Source organism: Culex quinquefasciatus, chromosome 3 (assembly GCF_015732765.1).
Source record: "Culex quinquefasciatus strain JHB chromosome 3, VPISU_Cqui_1.0_pri_paternal, whole genome shotgun sequence".
NCBI classification, from domain to species: domain Eukaryota; kingdom Metazoa; phylum Arthropoda; class Insecta; order Diptera; family Culicidae; genus Culex; species Culex quinquefasciatus.
The window spans coordinates 192,753,816-192,773,954 of NC_051863.1; the positions used below are offsets into that span (position 1 = coordinate 192,753,816).

At 39.0% G+C, this 20,139-nt stretch overlaps 1 protein-coding gene across 2 annotated transcripts in view; it reads right to left on the reverse strand.

Moving 5' to 3' along the window:
• LOC6031012 (transcriptional coactivator yorkie) overlaps positions 1 to 19,545 on the reverse strand; it is a 43,380-nt gene extending 23,835 nt beyond the window's left edge. Inside the window, exon 1 of one of the 2 annotated variants that reach the window (XM_038260022.1) lies at positions 17,241 to 19,545. In XM_038260022.1, the coding sequence (XP_038115950.1) occupies positions 17,241 to 17,941 (701 nt within the window). In that variant the 5' untranslated portion in view covers positions 17,942 to 19,545. The remainder of the gene's footprint in view (positions 1 to 17,240) is intronic. The other variant, XM_038260021.1, reaches the window with a different exon arrangement.
• Between the last annotated feature and the right edge of the window lie 594 nt (positions 19,546 to 20,139).

Genomic DNA, 20,139 nt, shown 5'->3' on the forward strand with positions numbered 1-20,139 from the left:
AACATCAACAAACCTGACCAAGACCGCGCGCGAACCGTTGTTGTATCCAACGCCGGGGTGCATCTTCCCAACGGCGTCGTCAGCTTGCCGATCAGGGTTAGTAACACCGCGTCCGGGGTCTATATTTACGGGCCCAGCAGAACGTATCAATAAAGTACCGCGGCTAATCACCCCGCGCAACTTTGGCCGGTACTCGAAAACGTGCGCAGCTGTGGCCGTACTCAACAACTCCGGGGGCTTATTGCGGTTTTCAAAATAGTCACAAATCACCAACACGCGCTCTTTCCTCGCTCTCGCGACACGTTCAAGTGCAGAATCCTGCGAACCTCTGGATCTGCACGACAGCTTCCTAATCCGCTTGCAGCTAATCTCTTGGCGACATGCGCGTACAAAATGCTACAAGCGACTTGAATCTTGAACTTGATTCTACGCCGTCTTAATGTTTTGGGATTGGAACATTCTTGATGTTGTTGAATGTTGTTCGCGTGTTCAGACCAACTTGTAGGACGCTCAAGTTATGACCTATTGTCCACATAATTAAACGAGAAAAGAAATTTAACTTCGATTCAAAACAAAATCTTTGACGTCGACGTCCGAAAAAACACCACGAAAAGGAATTTCAATAGATTTATGCCACTTTTCACGCGTGATAGTCACTCTAATTAACGTTTTATGTGTCTTGTCACTTGTGTTTCTGCTTATCCCGGCTGCGAATTTAATGTGTTGAAATTTGCTTTCTTTGAATAATGTTGGCTTGATAAATCATGGTTCCACGAATTATACCGGATCAGTGTTGTTGACAAAATTGTTCGGTCCCAAAACGCGCCATCATCAACGATCATCAACAACAGCGGGTGCGCGCGATGGATGGATCCCGCCAGACAATTTTAATTTTAAATTTACTTTATATTAAAATCGCGCGCACCCAAGTCTCGAAATAGAACATAACATTGATGGATTATACACTCCACCAAACGACAACTGGCTGCATCAATCTCGGACGCGTCGCGCACCTTGCGCGCCCATCTAACAGTTTCTGGTGGCGTGGCCCCAAAGGACTATCGTAGATCACTCGCCGTTGTTGTTGGCGTCTTTGAGCGATTCAACCGCAAGACGAAATCGCTTGACAGTGCTGTACGATTTGGCATGATAATCGCTGTTTTTGTGAAATGATACACAACAGTTAAACATTAAAAACGTCTTTAAATTCAGGGAAAATCATGTGTTTTCATCAAAACATTAATCTTGATCCATAAGAGCTTTGACATTCGATTGAATGTTTCTACACAGCAAAAAATCCGATGGTAAAATCGCATGCAAAAGTATGCGCATCACCTGTGTGAGTAAAATCACTTTATATTGCAACCGAGGAGATTCAAACCAAGCACCTACAGAGAGGACTGGCGCCTTAGCCCCCACGGCTATCAGACCGTTCGAAAGCGAAAAAGAATAAAGTCAATTTGAATGTGCTTTCCGTCAGTATTACTCAAAAATAAGGCCAAATTTTAACAAGCCTTTTACATGTAGTTGAATTACTATTTTTTACTGTATAATTTATTCAGGGTGACCACTCAAATTCCATTTTCAAATTCCCGACTTTTCCCGACTTTTTTCCAGACTTTTCCATAATGCTCAAAATATAGGCATTTCCTATCTAAAGAATGAATTCAAACAAAAAACAGTCGAAATTAACCAGCAAAAAAAAATTACCATGAATTTAAAAATAAAATCCAAATATGGGCATTTTAAATAGTAAATACAAAAACTAAACAATAAATAAAAAAAACACTTCAAAAATGGAATTTCATTATAATGATTCAGAGTAGAAACACAAACAATTAGTCTTTGAAAAAATAATCGAAAGTTCAACAATACTTATAACTTCCATGTTATTTTTTTAAATTTACAAACGTATAGTTTGTGAACTTAAACTAGCGTTCCTATTTTTTCAAAACTGCATCATCATTTTAAATCAAAGAATGATTGAAACATAATTGCTGTTATTATTCATTCAAAGGATTTAGAAAAATGTCAAGGAATTCATGAAAAAAATGTTTTTGATAAGTTCTTTTTTTAATTTTGTAATTTTTGATATTAAATTTTCGAATCGCTTTTCATTAATCTAGTGGTCAGTATTTAACTGTTTTTTTTTAAATGAAAATTAAGTTTGATATGATTTTACGTTTTCCCACTTATTTTAAGCAAAATAATTGAAGAAACAATTTTTTAAACAATTTTGCAATAACTAAAAATTCCTTGGATTATTTTTTTTTGCAATTTCAATATTTTCTTTATGTTTCCAATACGTAAAAAAGTTTTTCAATTTTGGATTTTATTCGATATTTAAGTTTTCCGAAAACTAAAAATCAAGCCTTATCTATTTACCCATACTCACAAAAAAAAGTTCAAGGGCAACATTTGGAAAAAAAAAATATTTTAAATTACTAAATAAATTGAGTTAAACAATTAAAAATATTCACCAAAAAAAACCATTGACTGACTCAAGTTGGAATCTGTTACCAAATATCCAATTATGTGACAGAATGAAATAGAATCATAATTCTAAGCTAGCCATTAGGCTCTATTTTTATATTAGTTTTTCATTAACTTAACTCTTGTTTGATGAACAAAAATTAAAGCGATCATTTGATTCATAACAAATATTATGAAAATTTGTGTCAAAGACTCCAATATTCATTAAGATTTTGAATGCCTTTAACAGCTTTTCTATACTCAAATATATTGAAAAAGTGAAAAGAACCTTAAATTGAATGCAAGTTATTAAAACAGAAATGAGTGATTTCAATTTGAAAATTTTACAAAATATTACAAAATTATTCAAGAGTTAAAAAATTATTTTCAATCAAGTATGCTCAGAATTCCCGACTTTTCCCGACTTTTTGACAACAAATCATAAATTCCCGACTTTTTCCCGATTTTTGGCGGATTTTGGCGAATTCCCGACTTTTTCCCGACATTCCCGATTTCCCGACTTGAGTGGCCACCCTGTATAATTGACATTTTGAATATTAAGTCTGGTACAGTCCAGACCAGTGCTTGCGAAATTTCGACTTTGTTTGTGATAGCTGACAGAACATTCCAATAGCTTCACCACGACAACCTGATTTTTACATTCTACTTTCGTTCGTTTCACACACAAAGGAATGAGTGCTTCGCAAAGTCACTCACACAATCATTGACTTTCCTCCAGGAAAAAATCGCTTCGGGAGCGGTCGTGTGACATTCAACCGAGATTTCGATCATCTCTCCATTGATAGCAATTATATGACTTCTGTCACCACGCAGCATACACTAGGAAGAGAGAGAGACAAAAACGAGAGAAAGAGAAAGAGCACGTTGTCTCGTTCGGGTGGCTGCTTGAGTGGTGCTCATTTTTCGTTCGTTTCGTCTTCGTGTTTACGTTCACTGACCGTCGCTGACGATCATGATAGGCGTTGTGTGTCAGCGATCAAATATCGTTTTGGGAAATGATCGCTGACAGAAAGTTCTAACGAATATCGAGCAGTCCCATTTGGTAATAGATTCCTTTTCAAGCATTGGTCCAGACTGAATTATCCGAAATTTCAATTATACGGACGATTTTTAGAAAATTGGAATAATCGTATGAAGAAATTATTTTCATTTTTTTTTCATTTTTAACATCAGGTTTGAGCTCTGCGACCCCTTTTTAATCAAATTTGAGTGGTTGATTGGCTGTTACATTACCAAATGCATTTTCTCAATTTTAATACACCGCCATTTTGGGCAACTTTTTGGATTTATAATTTCTAAATCACTTTAGCGCATTTTTTGGGTTTTTCCGATAATCGAGTCTAAACTGTATCATTATTGTTTAACATTTTTCGTTTTGCGAAAATGTGTATATCAATTGTGCTAAAACTTGAATGTTCCAATGTCTATTTTTAAAGACTTGTTTTGTCTAATATTTTTTTTAAATATATGACATTTATTTTTCAAGAATTTCGAATAAGGAATTTCTTATTTTTGATAATATTTGATAATGATGGCATCAAACGTCTAACAACTCAAGTCAAGTCTTTCAGCTTAATACAATCTGGGAACCTTGATAGTTTCGAAACCCTTTCCAATAAAAATTCCCAGTCCAAAGTGAACAACACAACCTTCGCGCCGGTAGGTGCACATAATAATTGTACGCCAACACCTTCGCTCCCCGGCAGCAGCAGCAGCAAACGGCGCGTAGATTTTGGGGCGGCTTGGAGGCTTGTCGTTCATATACGGGGTTGCGAAATTAGTCGTTCCCAATTTTCAAACCCACTTCTTGGCACTTCTACACCAGGTGACTACCCCACATCGACCCAAGTCTGGTGCACGAGTCAGCCCGACTATACACACGTAAATTCAATTTCTGCCAGAACACTTCTGCGACTTCGTCGAGGTGAGTTTGTGTGTCGGTGACGAAGGAAGTGCCCCTTCCGGCCCCATCCACCCTTATTGCACCCAAACTGCCGGTAGCAAAATTGGACGCCAGCATTCAAATTTGATAAATTTATTTAACTTTGGCCCTCCCGCCTGCGCACGTGGGACGAGATGGAAAGTTGAAGTGCGGAAAGAGCGCGTGATCGGGGAGGGGTGGGGGGAGGAGGCGTGTATTTTTACGCGAATCGAATTGAATTTAATTCAGTAGAAGATTTGAACGGCCGCCGCCGCCGCCGCCGGCTCAGCAGCGAAGGTTAAAAATAGTATTCCGCGCGCGAAATGAAAATAAACAGCGGCGGAGTGTCAAGAAAAGAGCCAGAGAGTTGTGTTGGATTGCTTTTGCTGCTTCAAAGGTTTGAACAGCTACTGACTCTTGGAGGCAGTTGCGAGAAGCCTAATCCAGCAGCGCCGATTGTAGATTTGCAGAAGAGGTTTTTTTTGGTTTTTTTTCACTAGAAGGAAATTGACTCTTTCTGGTGGAAAATGGTGTCAAGCAATTGTTTGACTGGGGAGTTGTGACAGCTTCACAACTTCGTTAGAAACTTGTGTGTGTGGGTGTTGAAAAATGTTTCATTGATTGACTTGTTATGTATTACTTGCAACATATACCGAACATAATGCTGAAACCGTTTAGAAACAACACTTTAGAAGTTGGGAAAATAAACAAAATCCGAAGAAAAACATAATTCAAGAGAAGTTAAGTCTTTCGTAAAACAATCAATGGTCATATTCTTGAAACAAAAAATGGACGATCAATCCAACCTATTCATTTTTGAAACATATTAAAAATAATCGCGTATTCTTATGTAAATATCTCGAAATTCAACCTTAAAATCATAAAGGAAAAGCACGAATGTTTGGCAGGATTTTCACCTTGTTGCATAATATTTTCTCAAAATATTAATAAAATATTTTAACTGTCTTAGACCCAGTGTTGCAAATGAGTGATAAAAAAGCTATCAATAGATTATCTCTGCACCAAAAATATCCGGGAGTATAGCGGCCGTCACTGTAGCTTGTGAGATCTCTTCTTGTGTCTCGTGATTCCCAGCGATGTAATTCTCTCTCTATCACTCCTTCCCTTTTCCTCGACTATGCGCTCTCACCGCTGAGTCTCTCAATCTCTCCGAAAACTGCAATGAGAGAACGCGAGATGGCGATTAGGAGCCGACCACGCATGACGTCCCGTTAAACTGCGTTCGCGAAATTGGTTTTGTGGCGGCTTTTTTGGTTAAACGCTGTTGCGGTAGCATGATCGTGGAAGCGGGAATGAGAGAGAAAAGGAAAATGTCAATCGCGAGTGGGTAAACACGAAAACGTGTTCGGCTATGTTCGGCGCTGAGAGTTTCAATGAAGAGAGAAGAGCAGTTGTATTTGAGGCATGAATATTCACGCGAGATAATTGTAGTTGCTGAGAGCTGATACTTTGATATTTTAACAACCCTGCTTAGACCCATCCCCGTTTTGAGACTGGCTTCGGTCTAGAATATCATCAAAAATCGTTTTTCTTGAACCGATTTTGAATCTCATACATTTTTAATGGGCTTGATGATTTAACTTGTTTCATATGACTTTGTCAATGTTTTTAATTTCTTGGGATTTGGTCGTGTTTTTTAACTGTATTGTTTTTTATCAAAAAAAATATGCAGTTATTTTCTTAATGTTTAAGATTATGTTTTGATAAAAAAAAATTGCGACTTTAAAACATATGATTCAAATTCATATTAAAAATGCGAAACACACTCAAAAAAATTAATGTTATTTTTTTTCAAAATAAAATCAAAATATTGCATGATGTATATTACGCGGAACAAGTGTTTTACAATAAAAAGCTAGATGTTTACTTGTATTCTCATTTAAACTTTGAAATAAAAAAAAATCCTTTACCCCTCCCCAATTATTCAAAAATAACGCAAAACAAGAATTTTCATAAAAATTAAGGAAGTTGTATAGAAAATTAAAAAAAAATAAACAGAAGTACAATTAATTGAAAACATTTAGTACAACTAAAAGGCTCTGTCAAATTAAAAATTGCAAGACAACTGTACTTAAAATTACTTTTATACAACAATTCCTTACGAAAGCAGCATGATTCAAAAATTTCTGGGGGTTTCTTGGCCAGAATAATTAGACACGTATTTTTTTGTGTGGCCATTAGGGTGACCTACACCCTGTTAGGGTGTTCCAAAAAATGAAAATTTTCGTCGAATTTTGCAAAAACCACATTTTTCAAAAAATCATAACTCTGCACCATTTTATCGGATTTTAGCTGTCTTGAGCGCAAACGATAGGCTTTAAGGAAAAGTATTCAAAAGTTTCAAATATCTTGCAAAACATTTCAAAAGGTCAAATGAAAACCTAAAATGCTCTTTTGTAGGTCTTGGGTCCAAAGAGCCTATGTCTGAAAATATTTTTATCAGATTCCTCGGAAAATTTTACATAACATATCAAAAAATTGTGAAGTTATGTTTTTAATATTTCTAGATACAATTTTTTTGAAAATAAAAACTGGGGTTTTCGACGCGTCGAGCGCAAAAACGGAAAAAGATGAAAACGGCAAAAAAATTAAAATTATGTAAAATTTTGCGTATTTCAATTATGAAAATTTTGGTACCCTAACATGTATAGGTCATCGCTGAATTTTCAGGTTATCGCAGTTTTAGTGAAAAAAGTCGATTTTTCCCGTTTTCGTCATTTTCCTATATTTGCGCGTGGCGTGTCGAAAAAAATCGGGTCTAAGTATTTCGGCCAAGGAACCCCCAGAAAAATGTTGAGCTGTTTTCGTGGTGAATATATTGAATAAAACGTTGCTTAATCCACCTTTAGGTGGATGGTACCTTCCTTACATTTATAAAGTTAATACACTACAGAGCCTCAATAAAAGAGTATAAATAAGACCTATTTTTTTTTTTCAAAATGTCTGAGATCCGGCCTAAAAAAGTGTATAAATAAAACTTAAGTGGTTATAACTTTTGGTAGGGTTGTCAGATCTTCAACGTTTTAGGCTCATTGGAAAGGTCTTTTGATTACCTATACAAAGATAGGTCGTATGGTGGATCCGGACAACGTTTTTATGAAAATATTTGAGATCCGGCGTCCAAAAAGTGCATAAATAACACTTAAGCGCTTATAACTTTTGATAGGATTTTCAAATCTTCAAAGTTTTGGGCTCGTTGGAAAGGTCTTTTAAATATTTTTTTTCTAAAATGTATAGCATGGCGGGTTTTCTTACAAAAACCACCCTTTTTACAATCTTCCGGACTTTATTCGAAATCGTTTTTATAGCATAACTTTTGAAGTACTTTACTAAACTTCATCATATTAACTATGGTCTTGTGGAACCCCAAGACGGATCGAATGAGACCAAAACGGTTGAAATCGGTTCAGCCAATCCGGAGATAATCGGGTGCATATTTTTCGGTGCACGGAATCACATCCAGACACACGCACAGACATTAGTTCAGAATTTGATTCTGAGTCGATAGGTATACGTGAAGGTTGGTCTACGAGGTCTAATAAAGAAGTTCATATTTCGAATGCTTTAATAGCCTTTCCTCATTGAGGTGAGGAAGGCAAAAATGTGAATAGATGTTGTGTCAAAAATCTGTTATTTTTCATTACCTAAATGTAGTTAAAGTTACGTTCAGTCAAACCAGATTACCAAGTTGCAGTTTCAAATTTGCAAACTTGATTCTTCGCTAAAAGCAGCTGATCAACCTCTCTCTCCAATCAAGCTGCACCCGCTGAAAGTCAAGTTGCAGCGGAGGTGCAGCCAGCATTTCGCATCTTCAATGTGGCGGCTGCTGCTACAAAAACAAACACACAACAAGGGGAGAGTCCAACTCCGCTGTAATCGCCGGGCCATGTCATGTAACATCACGTCGAATCGAACTCGAACTCAAACTCACTCTCCCGTATATGTGTAAGATGCTGCCGTTGCACATGCATCAACAGCAGCAGCAACCCCGATAGATCTATCTCTCTCGCTCAGTAGTATCATTCACTTTATTAAACGTCACAATTGAATGAAAATTATAATTAACCCATTCATTAGACTGTTGGACGGACGACGACGCGACGGGACAGCACCACTGCCAGCGTCAACGTCTGGTGGATATTGCTGCACTGACCGTTGCAGGTTGCAGCAGCAGCTATCGTTGTTCGATGTGTGTTCGATTAGGCGAAACGTTTAGTCTCCACCTCTCTCTCTCTGCCGGGCCCCTAGACAATGGAAAGTTGTTCAGACAGCCTTCACCTACATGAACCGCGCGATCTACAAGAAGTGGACGCAAGAGGGAGCGCAATTTGTTCATCATCTTGCAAGGAAACGCTGGACGGACAAACATGGCTTAGCGAGTTTCCGGTTTTTTTTTCTTCTACTGTTGGTGACACACTCACCAGAGTGTCTCGAGTCGATGTCGAGGCAAATGCAAATCTTAACGCTACACTATCTACTGTCACACAGCTGTTGCGTTCTGCTCGCGAGACAGAGAGACTGAGCAGGAAATTAGCAAGACCAATTTGTTCATATAACGTTCTAACGGAATGACACTGCCGCCAGCTAGAGACTTGTTCGTACGCAAAGGGTGCCACTGTACAGTTACCACCCAGTTGTGCGAACTGTTGCCGGAAGTTGGGCTGAACTGATAAATGGGAACAGGTGTCAAAAATGTTTTTAGCGAAGAAAATTCGGTTTTCTTTAAAAAAAAATGTTTCTTTGAGAAAAAATGTGTTTTCTTCATTTTTAATATTAACCCTAGTATCTCCATTCATTGTTTTTTTTTTCTTGTAACGTCATGTTTTTTCATTCACAGATCTCGGCAAATTTCACGATTTTGAAAGGTATAAACAATAATAGACCAATGCGAGCACGACTGTGAAATGATGTGATTTTAAAGTTTTGTAATTTTCAAACATTAAAATCACAACATCACTTCAGCGTCGCCGTCGTGATAACTTGGCGTACGTGCATTTTGGGTCAAATTGCGTTTAGAACGCCATTTTGTGCTGCTCGCTATGCCTCAGATCACAGATCCCCAAAATTCGATTTCAATCCAACAAATATTCAACGAAATCCGAAAAAGCTCCGTGCATTTTTATCACTTTACATATGAAAAAAAAAAGAAAATTGATGTAAGTGCGACAACTGGCCAAAGGGATTTCAGGTCAGAACGCGTTTTACGCACGTACAAGTTGAACTACCGTAAACATTTGTAGTTATAACTTGGGACTCCAGCAACCAACTTCAACCAAACTTCGGTACAATGTATGGAATGGTCAGCCAATTGTTGTTATTGTTTACATTACGTGCTCTAGTTTTTGTTTATTCAAGGTCAAGGTTAAAACGCGTTTTTCTCGGAACGTCGAAATGGCGGGTGCGACAAGATAGCACGACGACGTCGGTAAACTTAACACATGATTTGTTTTGTATGCATTTCCATAATGTTAAAAATTGTCGCAATTTCGATTAATAAGGAAAGTACATATCTGGAGTTTTTTTAAAAAGGTCCAATAAACCAAATTTCCAGTTTTTGCTTTTTGGGTGTTTTTAGAACCGCCTTGAGTCAGGGGCAGGGATGGAATAATCGCGAAAAAATCAATTTCGCTTGCGAACTTTTTTCACCCGCGAAAGAGAGAGGAGGCAAATCACGCAAAAGAAAATCGCTCTCGAAATTCTCCCAGAAAATCAATCTGGTTATGATTTTTTGTGAATTTCCTTGTCAGCACCACACAAAATTATTATTTTTTTCACTTTATTTACACACATTGCCCATCTACAAAATGTTACAGACCAATTTCCGACGTGTAACGTTACTCTTGCAAGTGTAGTAGTGAAAGAGATGTTACGCCGAATAATCAAGATGATGATTTTTTTTAGATTCTTTTTACCGATCTTTCGTGCGCGAGAGAGGAGAGCATGCTCCCTTCGGATTTTTCTCTTGATAAACATCCAATGATTTTCTTTTGATGATGATTATTCCATCGCTGGTCAAGGGTATTGAAAAACGCCCAAAAAGCAAATACTGAAAATTTGGTTTATTGGTCCTTTTCAAAAAAAACTCCAGATATATGTTTTGGGAATTAATTTCTGTTTTTAACCCTTTTAAATCAATTTGAAGGAGACAAACATTTCAATGAAAAAAGTTTTCAACTTATTTAAAAAAATGTGAATTTAAAATAAAATTAAGAATGTCTACCCAAATCTGGCCAAAATTTTAGCAAACGATTCAGCAATTTAAATTAGTTAAGCTAGTTGAAGTTAGTTACATTGAGAGATGATTTACTGAAATTTCAGCAAAATGTTTGTCAAATCAACTGAAATTTTTTGCAAAAGAAATCTATGATTGTGCATGGCGCTATTCAAAATCAATTTTAATTAAAGGGCACAAACTTTAATTTAAGAAATATTCATGATTAACACATTGTGTCACATATGATAGTACGCTAAACTCACAGTAAACTTCAAAAATCTATAAAAGGGCAAAGAACTGTGCATGTTCCGAAACGTGCATGCACTGGTTAGGGCAATATTTGTTCGAAATTTGTTCAGGAGGTGTCATTTTAAACAATTTTTAGGGCAATATTTGTTCGAAATTTGTTCAGGAGGTGTCAAAAAACGACGAAATGTTCAAAACACTCATATTTTTGTCCCACATCCCGAGGGAGCCTCTAGTGAAAAGAAAACATAAAATGATCCACTTTAATAAACCGCATAAACACCATATTTTAAAAATTGCAAAAAAAAACATCGCTTTTTATTTATTTATTTTTTAAGGAATAGTAATTGCAAGAACAAACTTTTTTCAAGAATGTGAAAACTCAAACCTATTTTTTTCAAGAATTATTTAAGAATGTGTAAACTCCATTTTTTGAGAATGTGTAAACTAAAAATTGTTATTTTTTTTAAACCCATTTTTTTCAAGAATTATTTAAGTTTAACCATCTTATGCCCATGTCCCAGTGCTCAACCTATTATTTACTTAAAATATTCAAATTTCTTAAGAAATTCGAATAGAAATGAGCACATGCGTCTTTCACAGTTTTATTTAGGACTTTCTCTAATACCAATTCATATTCCACCCAATTTGGTCAAATCAGCAGTAAATGGCAAGAAAAAAAACGTTAGAAATGTCGAGCTTGGTGGAAAAAAATTAATGTTGTGGTGCATATTGCCACGCATGATTCTTTGGAATGAATCTTTTTTTTTTTGAAATTTCCTATTTTTAAACAATTTTGAGGTTTTTCAAAATTTTCACATGTATGACGAAGAATGATAGTTGTTTTAGAACATCTAACAAAATTCTTCCACAGAAATGCTGTTATGCTTGAGAAATCACAGTTTACTTTCACAGTTTGAATTACTTTTTTGCAGGCCTTCAGGGTCTTGTTCCGATGGGCATACTGATGCCAAATCCCATAAAAATATTTTGAGTTGACGAAACAGGAGCTGTCACTCCGCCTTTGAATTTTAAATTATGTTAACCCGTGAAAACTTTTTTTATTCAAAATTCTGTTCATGTTTAAAGGGTGTAAAATAATAACAATAAATCTCTTTCAAAAAGTTAACAAAAAAAGCAAAATAAAAAAAAATCTGCCCGTTTTGGAGATTGCAATCTCAAAAATTGGCAGTTATTTTTAAATAATAATTATAATTGCCAATTATGGCACACGCAAAAAATGCTACATATGTAACACCTTTTTAAAAATGAAAATGCTTAGGTTTAAAAGAATCACAGAAATAACATCACATAAAAATGTTTAACTACAGGTTTTGCTCAGGTCAAATAAATGACCAATTGGTGAAACGATATTCGACATCCGACTACCATTTATCCTGTCTAGAGGCGAGATAGGGGTGTAAAGGTTTCAACAAAATAGAAAAGATCGGATTTGCGACGCCCTTTTTACGCAAAGATGAGTAATGCGACGACAATCGTTCAAGAAACCGCTCACTTAAGTGCGGCTAATGCATTCTAGGAAAAAGAGGTAATCGCACCGGGTAAGCAAAACACTACTCCTCGGTCACACCGGACGCCCAATCAATTGGACGTGGACAAAACCGGCTGCGTCGTTCAGAAACGGTTTCGGAGAACTCTGAAGGTAACTTGGTTGCACAATAAGAGTGGGTTGTACGGTCGTACCCCTTGTGTACTGACTCAAATCAGATCTTGTTGTGTCCAGCTGTTTGTCAAAAGTAGGTGTATGCGGGAAAATCTAACCAGACTAGACGCGTGAATAGACCAAGCCGCCATCAGGGGCTGACCCGCGGGTGGTGTCCCGTGGCGGCCCGGGTCGGGACACCGTTGCACACCGTAAAACATAAGGCTTCGCCGCCGTGCTTTCGGTACACGTGCAGTAGGCGCTGCTAAAACACTGAAACGCCGTGTTGTAGCGATTTAAATCAAGCGGAAAGTTTAATTAGCAATCGATTGGGCGGCTCTGAAATTTAATAAACCCGCACTTCAATCTGTGCAAATCCGATTAAATCGCCGGCTAGTCCGCGAGAGGTGTTTGGTAATCGCCGGGTTGCGGTTACCTCGGGTGTGTAGACCATCGAGACGACGACGACGACGACGACGGTGTGGTCACTTGGTGGGAAGGCGTCTGAACACAATGACGCCTCCTCAAGATCCAAGTTTCGTACTCCGAGACTACTTTCGCGTCAGCGTCAGCAATATTTCATAAGGAACGGCAACGACGAGCTACCTTATCTAGATTCCCATCGATATCCGGTTACCTCCGTGCGCGGCGACGTCTTCGTCGTCTTCGAATGGCCACTTGTTGTTCAGGTCCTTTTTCACATTATCGTCTATGCCCCGCACATTCCTTCTTCTCTATTTCACAAACGAACCATACACCAACTTGGACGACGAGGGGTTCGGTCGAGCCCTTCAACGGAGAGAGAAATCGTTTGATTCTTCGCATATTCCCCGTTGATTCATTCGTAATTAGTTGCCGTCCCTCCTCGCTCAGGTTGGGTACGGCGACGTTTCCTGTTCGTGCGCTTCTGAATGAGTTCTTGACGAGTCGTTCTCCCTTCGTCAGTCCCTTCGTTCAACAAGTGCCCGGCACAATGTTTTCGGGACAGGTCGGCCGAATTTTACCTGCGGGACCCCCCTCCTCACCTTCTGCCCATCAATGGCACAAAGAAGGTTTTTGTTTTCGTTTTTCGGCTGAACACTTGCGTCAGCTCAGCCGCGTTCTTCGGCAAGTGACTCGTTTATCATTGCTTGTTTTGCATCAAGTTCCAAAACGTTTCCACCCGGAGACGAATGGCTCACGGTTGGCGGTGCATTTTAGTGATTGTGTAAGCGTTTTTTGGCAAGGAATTTCGCCAATGTAAGGGACTCGCCGTTGGTCGGACGCCTCTCGTGGGGTGTAATATGACCCCGTTATTGAGGTGTGTGTGGAGGCTAGAGGGTGTGTAAACGAGCTTGACATAAGATAACAGTCAAAAATAAAACAAAAACTTTATCTTAAGTATCTTTAGAATCGGCAAAGTATTGTTTGGAACCTTTCAGAAAAAAATAGCTCTAGACTTTTTTTTAATGGTCCTATAAGCTATTGTGTTTCATATGTTTACAGGACCTATTAAAAAAATACACTAGAGTTGCACTCATTTACCCGCTTTACTTTGACATTACACAAAAAAATGAATTGCGCAGAATAATATTTTTTGAAATTACAAGGAAATTTATGTAAAGTGTAAAGTTTATGTTTAAAGCGGTAGGCGCACTTCGGAAGGAATCGGTCAAGAAAAAAATCAAATGGGCAACAGCGGCAGAGTAAGCAAGCCAGAGAGGGCGAAGAAAAGCCCCAAGAAATCACTCCCTCTCCTTTGTTCTGCTGTTCGTAAAGCTGTTTCTTGACCCCTTTCCTTCCGATCAGCGTACTAGCCTTAACGCTTTGAAAATCAAAAAACCTCACTAAATCCACCCTAAGGTGGTTGGTGCCTTCCTCAAATAAATCAAGACTTCAAATGGATTAACATAACACTAAGTGCTCATAACCTTTGATAGGGCTCTCAGATCTTCAAACTCTTGTGCTAATCTCAAAGTAATTAGAATTACCTATCATTAGCATCGAAGTATCGGAGATCCGGTCCCCAAAAAGTGTATAAATAACACTTAAGTGCTCATAAGGGATGGGTGAGGGTTTACAAGTCTTTTGATGAAAATAGATGCTTTTGGCAGTTACAATAATTTCTTGATTATTTTGATCATTTTCAACTAGAACGCTGTTTTAAATGCTTAGATTTCTTGTCAGTTTGGTCAAGAAAAACATGCAGTACATGCAAGAAAAGAGGCCATAGAATTTAAACGTTTAAAATTACATGTCGTTAAGGCCAGGTTAGTTTATAATTTCTATAGAACAGTCCAGACTCGATTATCCTTAATAGCCTAACCATTTTGAAGCCTTGGCAAAATTTAATTTCGGATAATCGAATCACAAAAAAATGTTTTTGTTGTTCTATTTTTGATTATCGAATCGAAGATGGCGGCGATTAAACATTGAAATAGTAGTTTATGCAACAAGTTGTAAAAAGAAGATTTTTTCAGCACGTGTCGTACATTTATCCAACGAGGTTCACCGAGTTGGATAAATACGACAAGTGCTGAAAAAATCAAGGTTTGCTACGAGTTCCATACAACATTTTTTGCATTTCTGAAAAACTCCCATTGAGTGAAATTATAAGTCGAATGTTCATGTATTTTGTCAATGAATCGTTTGAATCAAAAAAATGTAGAAAAGTATTACTTTTCAAAACTAGTGCTGAAAAGTTCAACTTTTCAGCATCCATTTCAGTGCTGAAAAGTAGAACTTTTCAGCATTTGTTTTGAAATGTGTTTCTATGTGTTATTGTGTTGTGTTATTTTAAGTAGATAAAAGTATGCTGTTTCGTCACGCGAGAATGACAGGAAAAGTAGGAAGTTTCAAGACGGAATTGCAAAAAAATACATTTTCAATTTAGTGGGCAATCAACCATTTCAATTTGACTAAAATGGGGTCGCAGAACTCGAATTTGATATTAAAAGCAAGATAATAAAAAACTATTTTTTTTTGCTCATGATTTGATTATTCGAAATCCCATAATCGAAACTTCGGATAATCGAGCCTGGACTGCAATGGATGTTCCCCGAATTTTCTACTTTGTGCAATACTGATGTATCTTTTGTGCCAGATAAAAAAGGAAATCTATCTATACAGCAATTCCATTTCAAAAGAGCCTAAACCGAAAAAAAAGTTCTCCGATCGGGCTCAAACTTTTTCTGGGGGTTCCTTGGCCAAAATAATTAGACCCGTATTTTTTTGTTTGGCCATTAGGGTGACCTACATCGTGTTAGGGTGGTTCGAAAAATGGCAATTTTCGTCATTTTTCGCAAAAACCTCTTTTTTCAAAAAATCATATCTCCGCGCCATTTCATCCGATTTTCGCTGTCTTAGACGCAAAAGAAAGATGATGAGTTTGGTTATTTGGGAAAAATAGTAAGAAGTTTCGAAAATATAGCTTAACATTTGAAAAAGTCGCATGAAAACTTAAAATGCCGTTTTGACCGTGTCTGGACCAAAGAGCCTATGTCTGAAAATATATTTATCGGATTCCTCGGAAAATTTCACATAACATATCAAAAATTTGGCGATGTCGAACCGTACGTTTCCAAGATATGATTTTTTGAAAATAAAAACTGAGTTTTTCGACGCGCCACGCGCAAAAACAGGAAAATGACGAAATCGGCAAAAAATCATCTTTTTTCACTAAAACTGCAATAACTTAAAAATTTCAGCGATGACCTATACATGTCTGTGTATCAAAATTTTTGTAATTGAAAGACGCAACTTTTGGTACCCAGATATGTATAGGTCATCGCTGAAATTTTTAAGTTATCGCAGTTTTAGTGGGAAAAGTTGTTTTTTTGCCGATTTCGTCATTTTCCCGTTTTTGCGCGTGGCGCGTCGAAAAACTCAGTTTTTATTTTCAAAAAATCATATCTCCAAATCGTACGGTTCGACATCGCCAAATTTTTGATATGTTGTGTGAAATTTTCCGAGGAATCCGATAAAAATATTTTCAGTCATAGGCTCTTTGGTCCAGACACGGTCAAAACGGCATTTTAAGTTTTCATGCGACTTTTTCAAATGTTAAGCTATATTTTCGAAACTTCTTACTATTTTTCCCAAATAACCAAACTCATCATCTTTCTTTTGCGTCTAAGACAGCGAAAATCGGATGAAATGGCGCGGAGATATGATTTTTTGAAAAAAGAGGTTTTTGCGAAAAATGACGAAAATTGCCATTTTTCGAACCACCCTAACACGATGTAGGTCACCCTAATGGCCAAACAAAAAAATACGGGTCTAATTATTTTGGCCAAGGAACCCCCAGAAAAAGTTTGAGCCCGATCGGAGAACTTTTTTTTCGGTTTAGGCTCTTTTGAAATGGAATTGCTGTATATATATATAAAAATTTCTACGGTTTTGTTCGATTGCGAATCAGTTCAATATGGAGTGTCGGATCGAGGTGCTCTTTGTTGCGTTGGGTTCGTATAAGTCCAAGGAAGGTTCTTACACCAAAAAGTGACAACTTTGGCCATTCTGGAACCGATTCCGGAAAATCTGCAGATTGTGTGGGAAAATTTACGTAAAATCAAATTTTGATCACAGGAGGCTGAATAAGCAAACAAACTAAAAACGCCAAGAAACGAAAAAAAATACAAGACGAAGTTTGTCGGGTTTAACTTGTTGTCGATAAATAATGAACTGGCTTTTTAGATGATACTCACTTAATGTAGTAGATGCGTCCATCCTGTGTCTTGGCTTGCTCCCAGCCGGGTGGAAGCTCGCCAAAGTTTGCGTGCAGGTTGGACACATCGTACGAGCGTCCCCGTGCGTGCAGATGCTGGATGGCCTGTTTGGGTAGACCCTGCTGGGCCTGTTGCTGCTGCTGGGCGACCGACGACGCCCCTAGACTACTGCTGTCCGCTTGCTGTTGTGCCTTACTGCTATTGCCGGTGGCCTGTGCAACTCCACTGCCCGAACCGCCCCCGCCCGTCAGACTGCTAATCAGTCCGGCCGGGATCTTCCCGAGGGACGCCGGACTACTGTGGGCCCGGCTGTGGTGGATGGGTAGACCGTTCGGTCCTGTGACTGGATTGACCCCACCCAGGATGGTCGTTCCCGAGCCGAACGCCGAGTCGGCCGAGTTTTCCCGCGAGTGTGACACAGACGGAGATTTGGAGCCCGAGGACGGCGGCTTGAAGAACGAGTCCGGCAGCTTTCGCATGCGGTACGGTATTTGCAGCGGTAATTTATTGCTGAGTGTTTTATCGAACAGCTCGTTCAGCTTATCGTTCGAGTCTTTATCCACCAGAATTATCAGGTTTTTCTTTTTACTCGCCCCATCGTTCTCCTCCGAGGCGCTGGTGTTGCTGGCGGTGTTGTTGTTGTTGTTGCTGGCGCTGCTGCTGTTGCTGTTGAACGCCATCTTGTGTCGTGTCTCGCCGTGGACTTCGTCGCGAGCGTGAATGCAGTTGCTGCCTGCTGCTCCTCACTCTGAACCCGAGAGTGAGAGAAAGAGTGAGTCGCTAAACGCGTTGCTGAGCCTGTTTGATTTTTTCTTCTACGTCTCGAGATATTCTCGAGTGCTGTGGCGCGCGGCGTCTTCGAGTTTTCCTTCGCGTCTTTTCAACTTTGCTTAAGCGATAAAATTAGCTTTTTCTTAATATTGCTTCCTTTATTTCTTACTTTAACTCTCTTCTTGACTGGCTGGCTTTGCGTCAACCACGGCCCGTTCCCGTTCTCCGATCTCTTGTTGACCGCGCGTGCGACGACCGCGTCTTGCGTTCTGTCCCGTGTGTGCGTGTGTATATTCGCTTATTCTCTCTCTCTCTTGTGTAGACGTCGACTCGACGTCGCTGGCTGGCGCTGGCTGGTGACTTCGAGACCGCGGCGCACAGCTTAACTTGCAATTTAATTTTTAAATTTATACTCTCCTCCCCTTCCCTTCTTGCTGCCTCGCGATCCCTGCCGCTGTCACACGCACGACCGTCTACTAGACTTGTGTACGTGTGTGTGTATGTGTGTTTGAGTCGTGTGAAGGCACTTAGCTTAGCGCACGACACGATCAATTATTTATACTTTTCTACTCCAAATTTGACTAAGGTAAACAATTTTTCGGTGGTCGTGCTTCACTCTGCACTATATACTTTAGCTCTGGGGCAGACACCGAAAACGATGCGAAAAAATTCACTAATTGAGCAAAAATGGTCTTACACACTCTTCCTTTTTCACTTCACTTTACTTGCTTCGACTTAACTCTCAATTATGGCAAATTTCCTTCTTTTCTTTTCCCCACTTTTTTTCCTTCTTCTCCTCTTTTCTTCTATGCGCTTCTTTTGGACGCGAGCACAATCAAACAACTTTTTTTTTCTTTCTCCCTGCTGTTGTTTTACTTGCTTCTTTATTACATGTATTTTTTCGCTTGCTTCCTCTCAGACACTGAGCCGAGCCTCGACTTTTGCTGCACCGACAAACCACGTCGTTCACGCACACCTCCTCACACGGTTGCGCGCACCACTAATGTTTTGTGTAGAGCTTACACACCTCTCCTACTATACTGCTCTCTGATGCTCCACCAAACTCCGCCAACTCGCCGAGCTCCTCCGGTTAAGTTTGCGCGAAACGCGTTTAAGCCCAGTACACACTCATACTAAACCAGGCACTTCTTTGCGCTAGCTAGCTGATCTAGGCTGGTGTATTTGCGCGATGGAAAGTGTGTGATCCACACAATCCCGTCTGTGTGTCTCCAACGATGGAACCAGTGAGATGACCCGTACGCGAGGTTCTTTCCCTTCTTCGGACCCCCAAAAACGCAAGACAAATATCACAAAAGAGTTATCAACATCGTCGTCGCAGAACCCCGTCGAAAGCAAAAAAAAAAACACCTCAACAAACCCCAACCAACGTAAAGGAGGAGAAATAAAGGGAAAAAATAAACAAGTCACCACGAGTCACGACACACCACCCGAGAGCACAGTCAGAGTTGGACCATACTCAGCAACTGATTCTACTTGACTAATTTTTATTACCCTCCTTCCCAAACATACAACGCAAAACGCAGGTCGATCGCGCTCGCCTCTCCTCCATTGAGCCAGGTTTGCTCTCTCCTCCTCTCATTCAACTTTAACTTCTCTCCCCGACCAAAACCATTCACACTCAGTTTGTACAATACATAGCAGCACTGACTGCTTTTTCAGTCTAGTGCCGTAGCTAGAGTTGTGTGGAGGTATTCCGCAACTCCACACCTTCGAAGGAACGCGCGAGAACAACTCGGGTCTGTTTGTGTGTTTTGCTGGCCGAGGGGTCGATGAATAGCAAAGAATTCAAATACAAAAAAACTACGTTTTCAAACTCCAAAAAAAGTTCTCTGACACTCAACTACACAATGAAACAAGAATCACGCAAGCAAGACAGTGAGCAAAAGAGAAACTCTCGTTTCACTCGACTCCTCCCATTTCTGTCTTTTCCGATTTGCTACGGTTTATCCAAGATTGATTCGAATTAATAAGAGGAAACGAAAGACATCGGAAGTAAGGAGAATTTCTGTCTTGTTCAAATACATGTAGAAAATCTCAAAATGTTATATAACAGAAAAAAATCAAATCCACTGAAAAGATGATTATT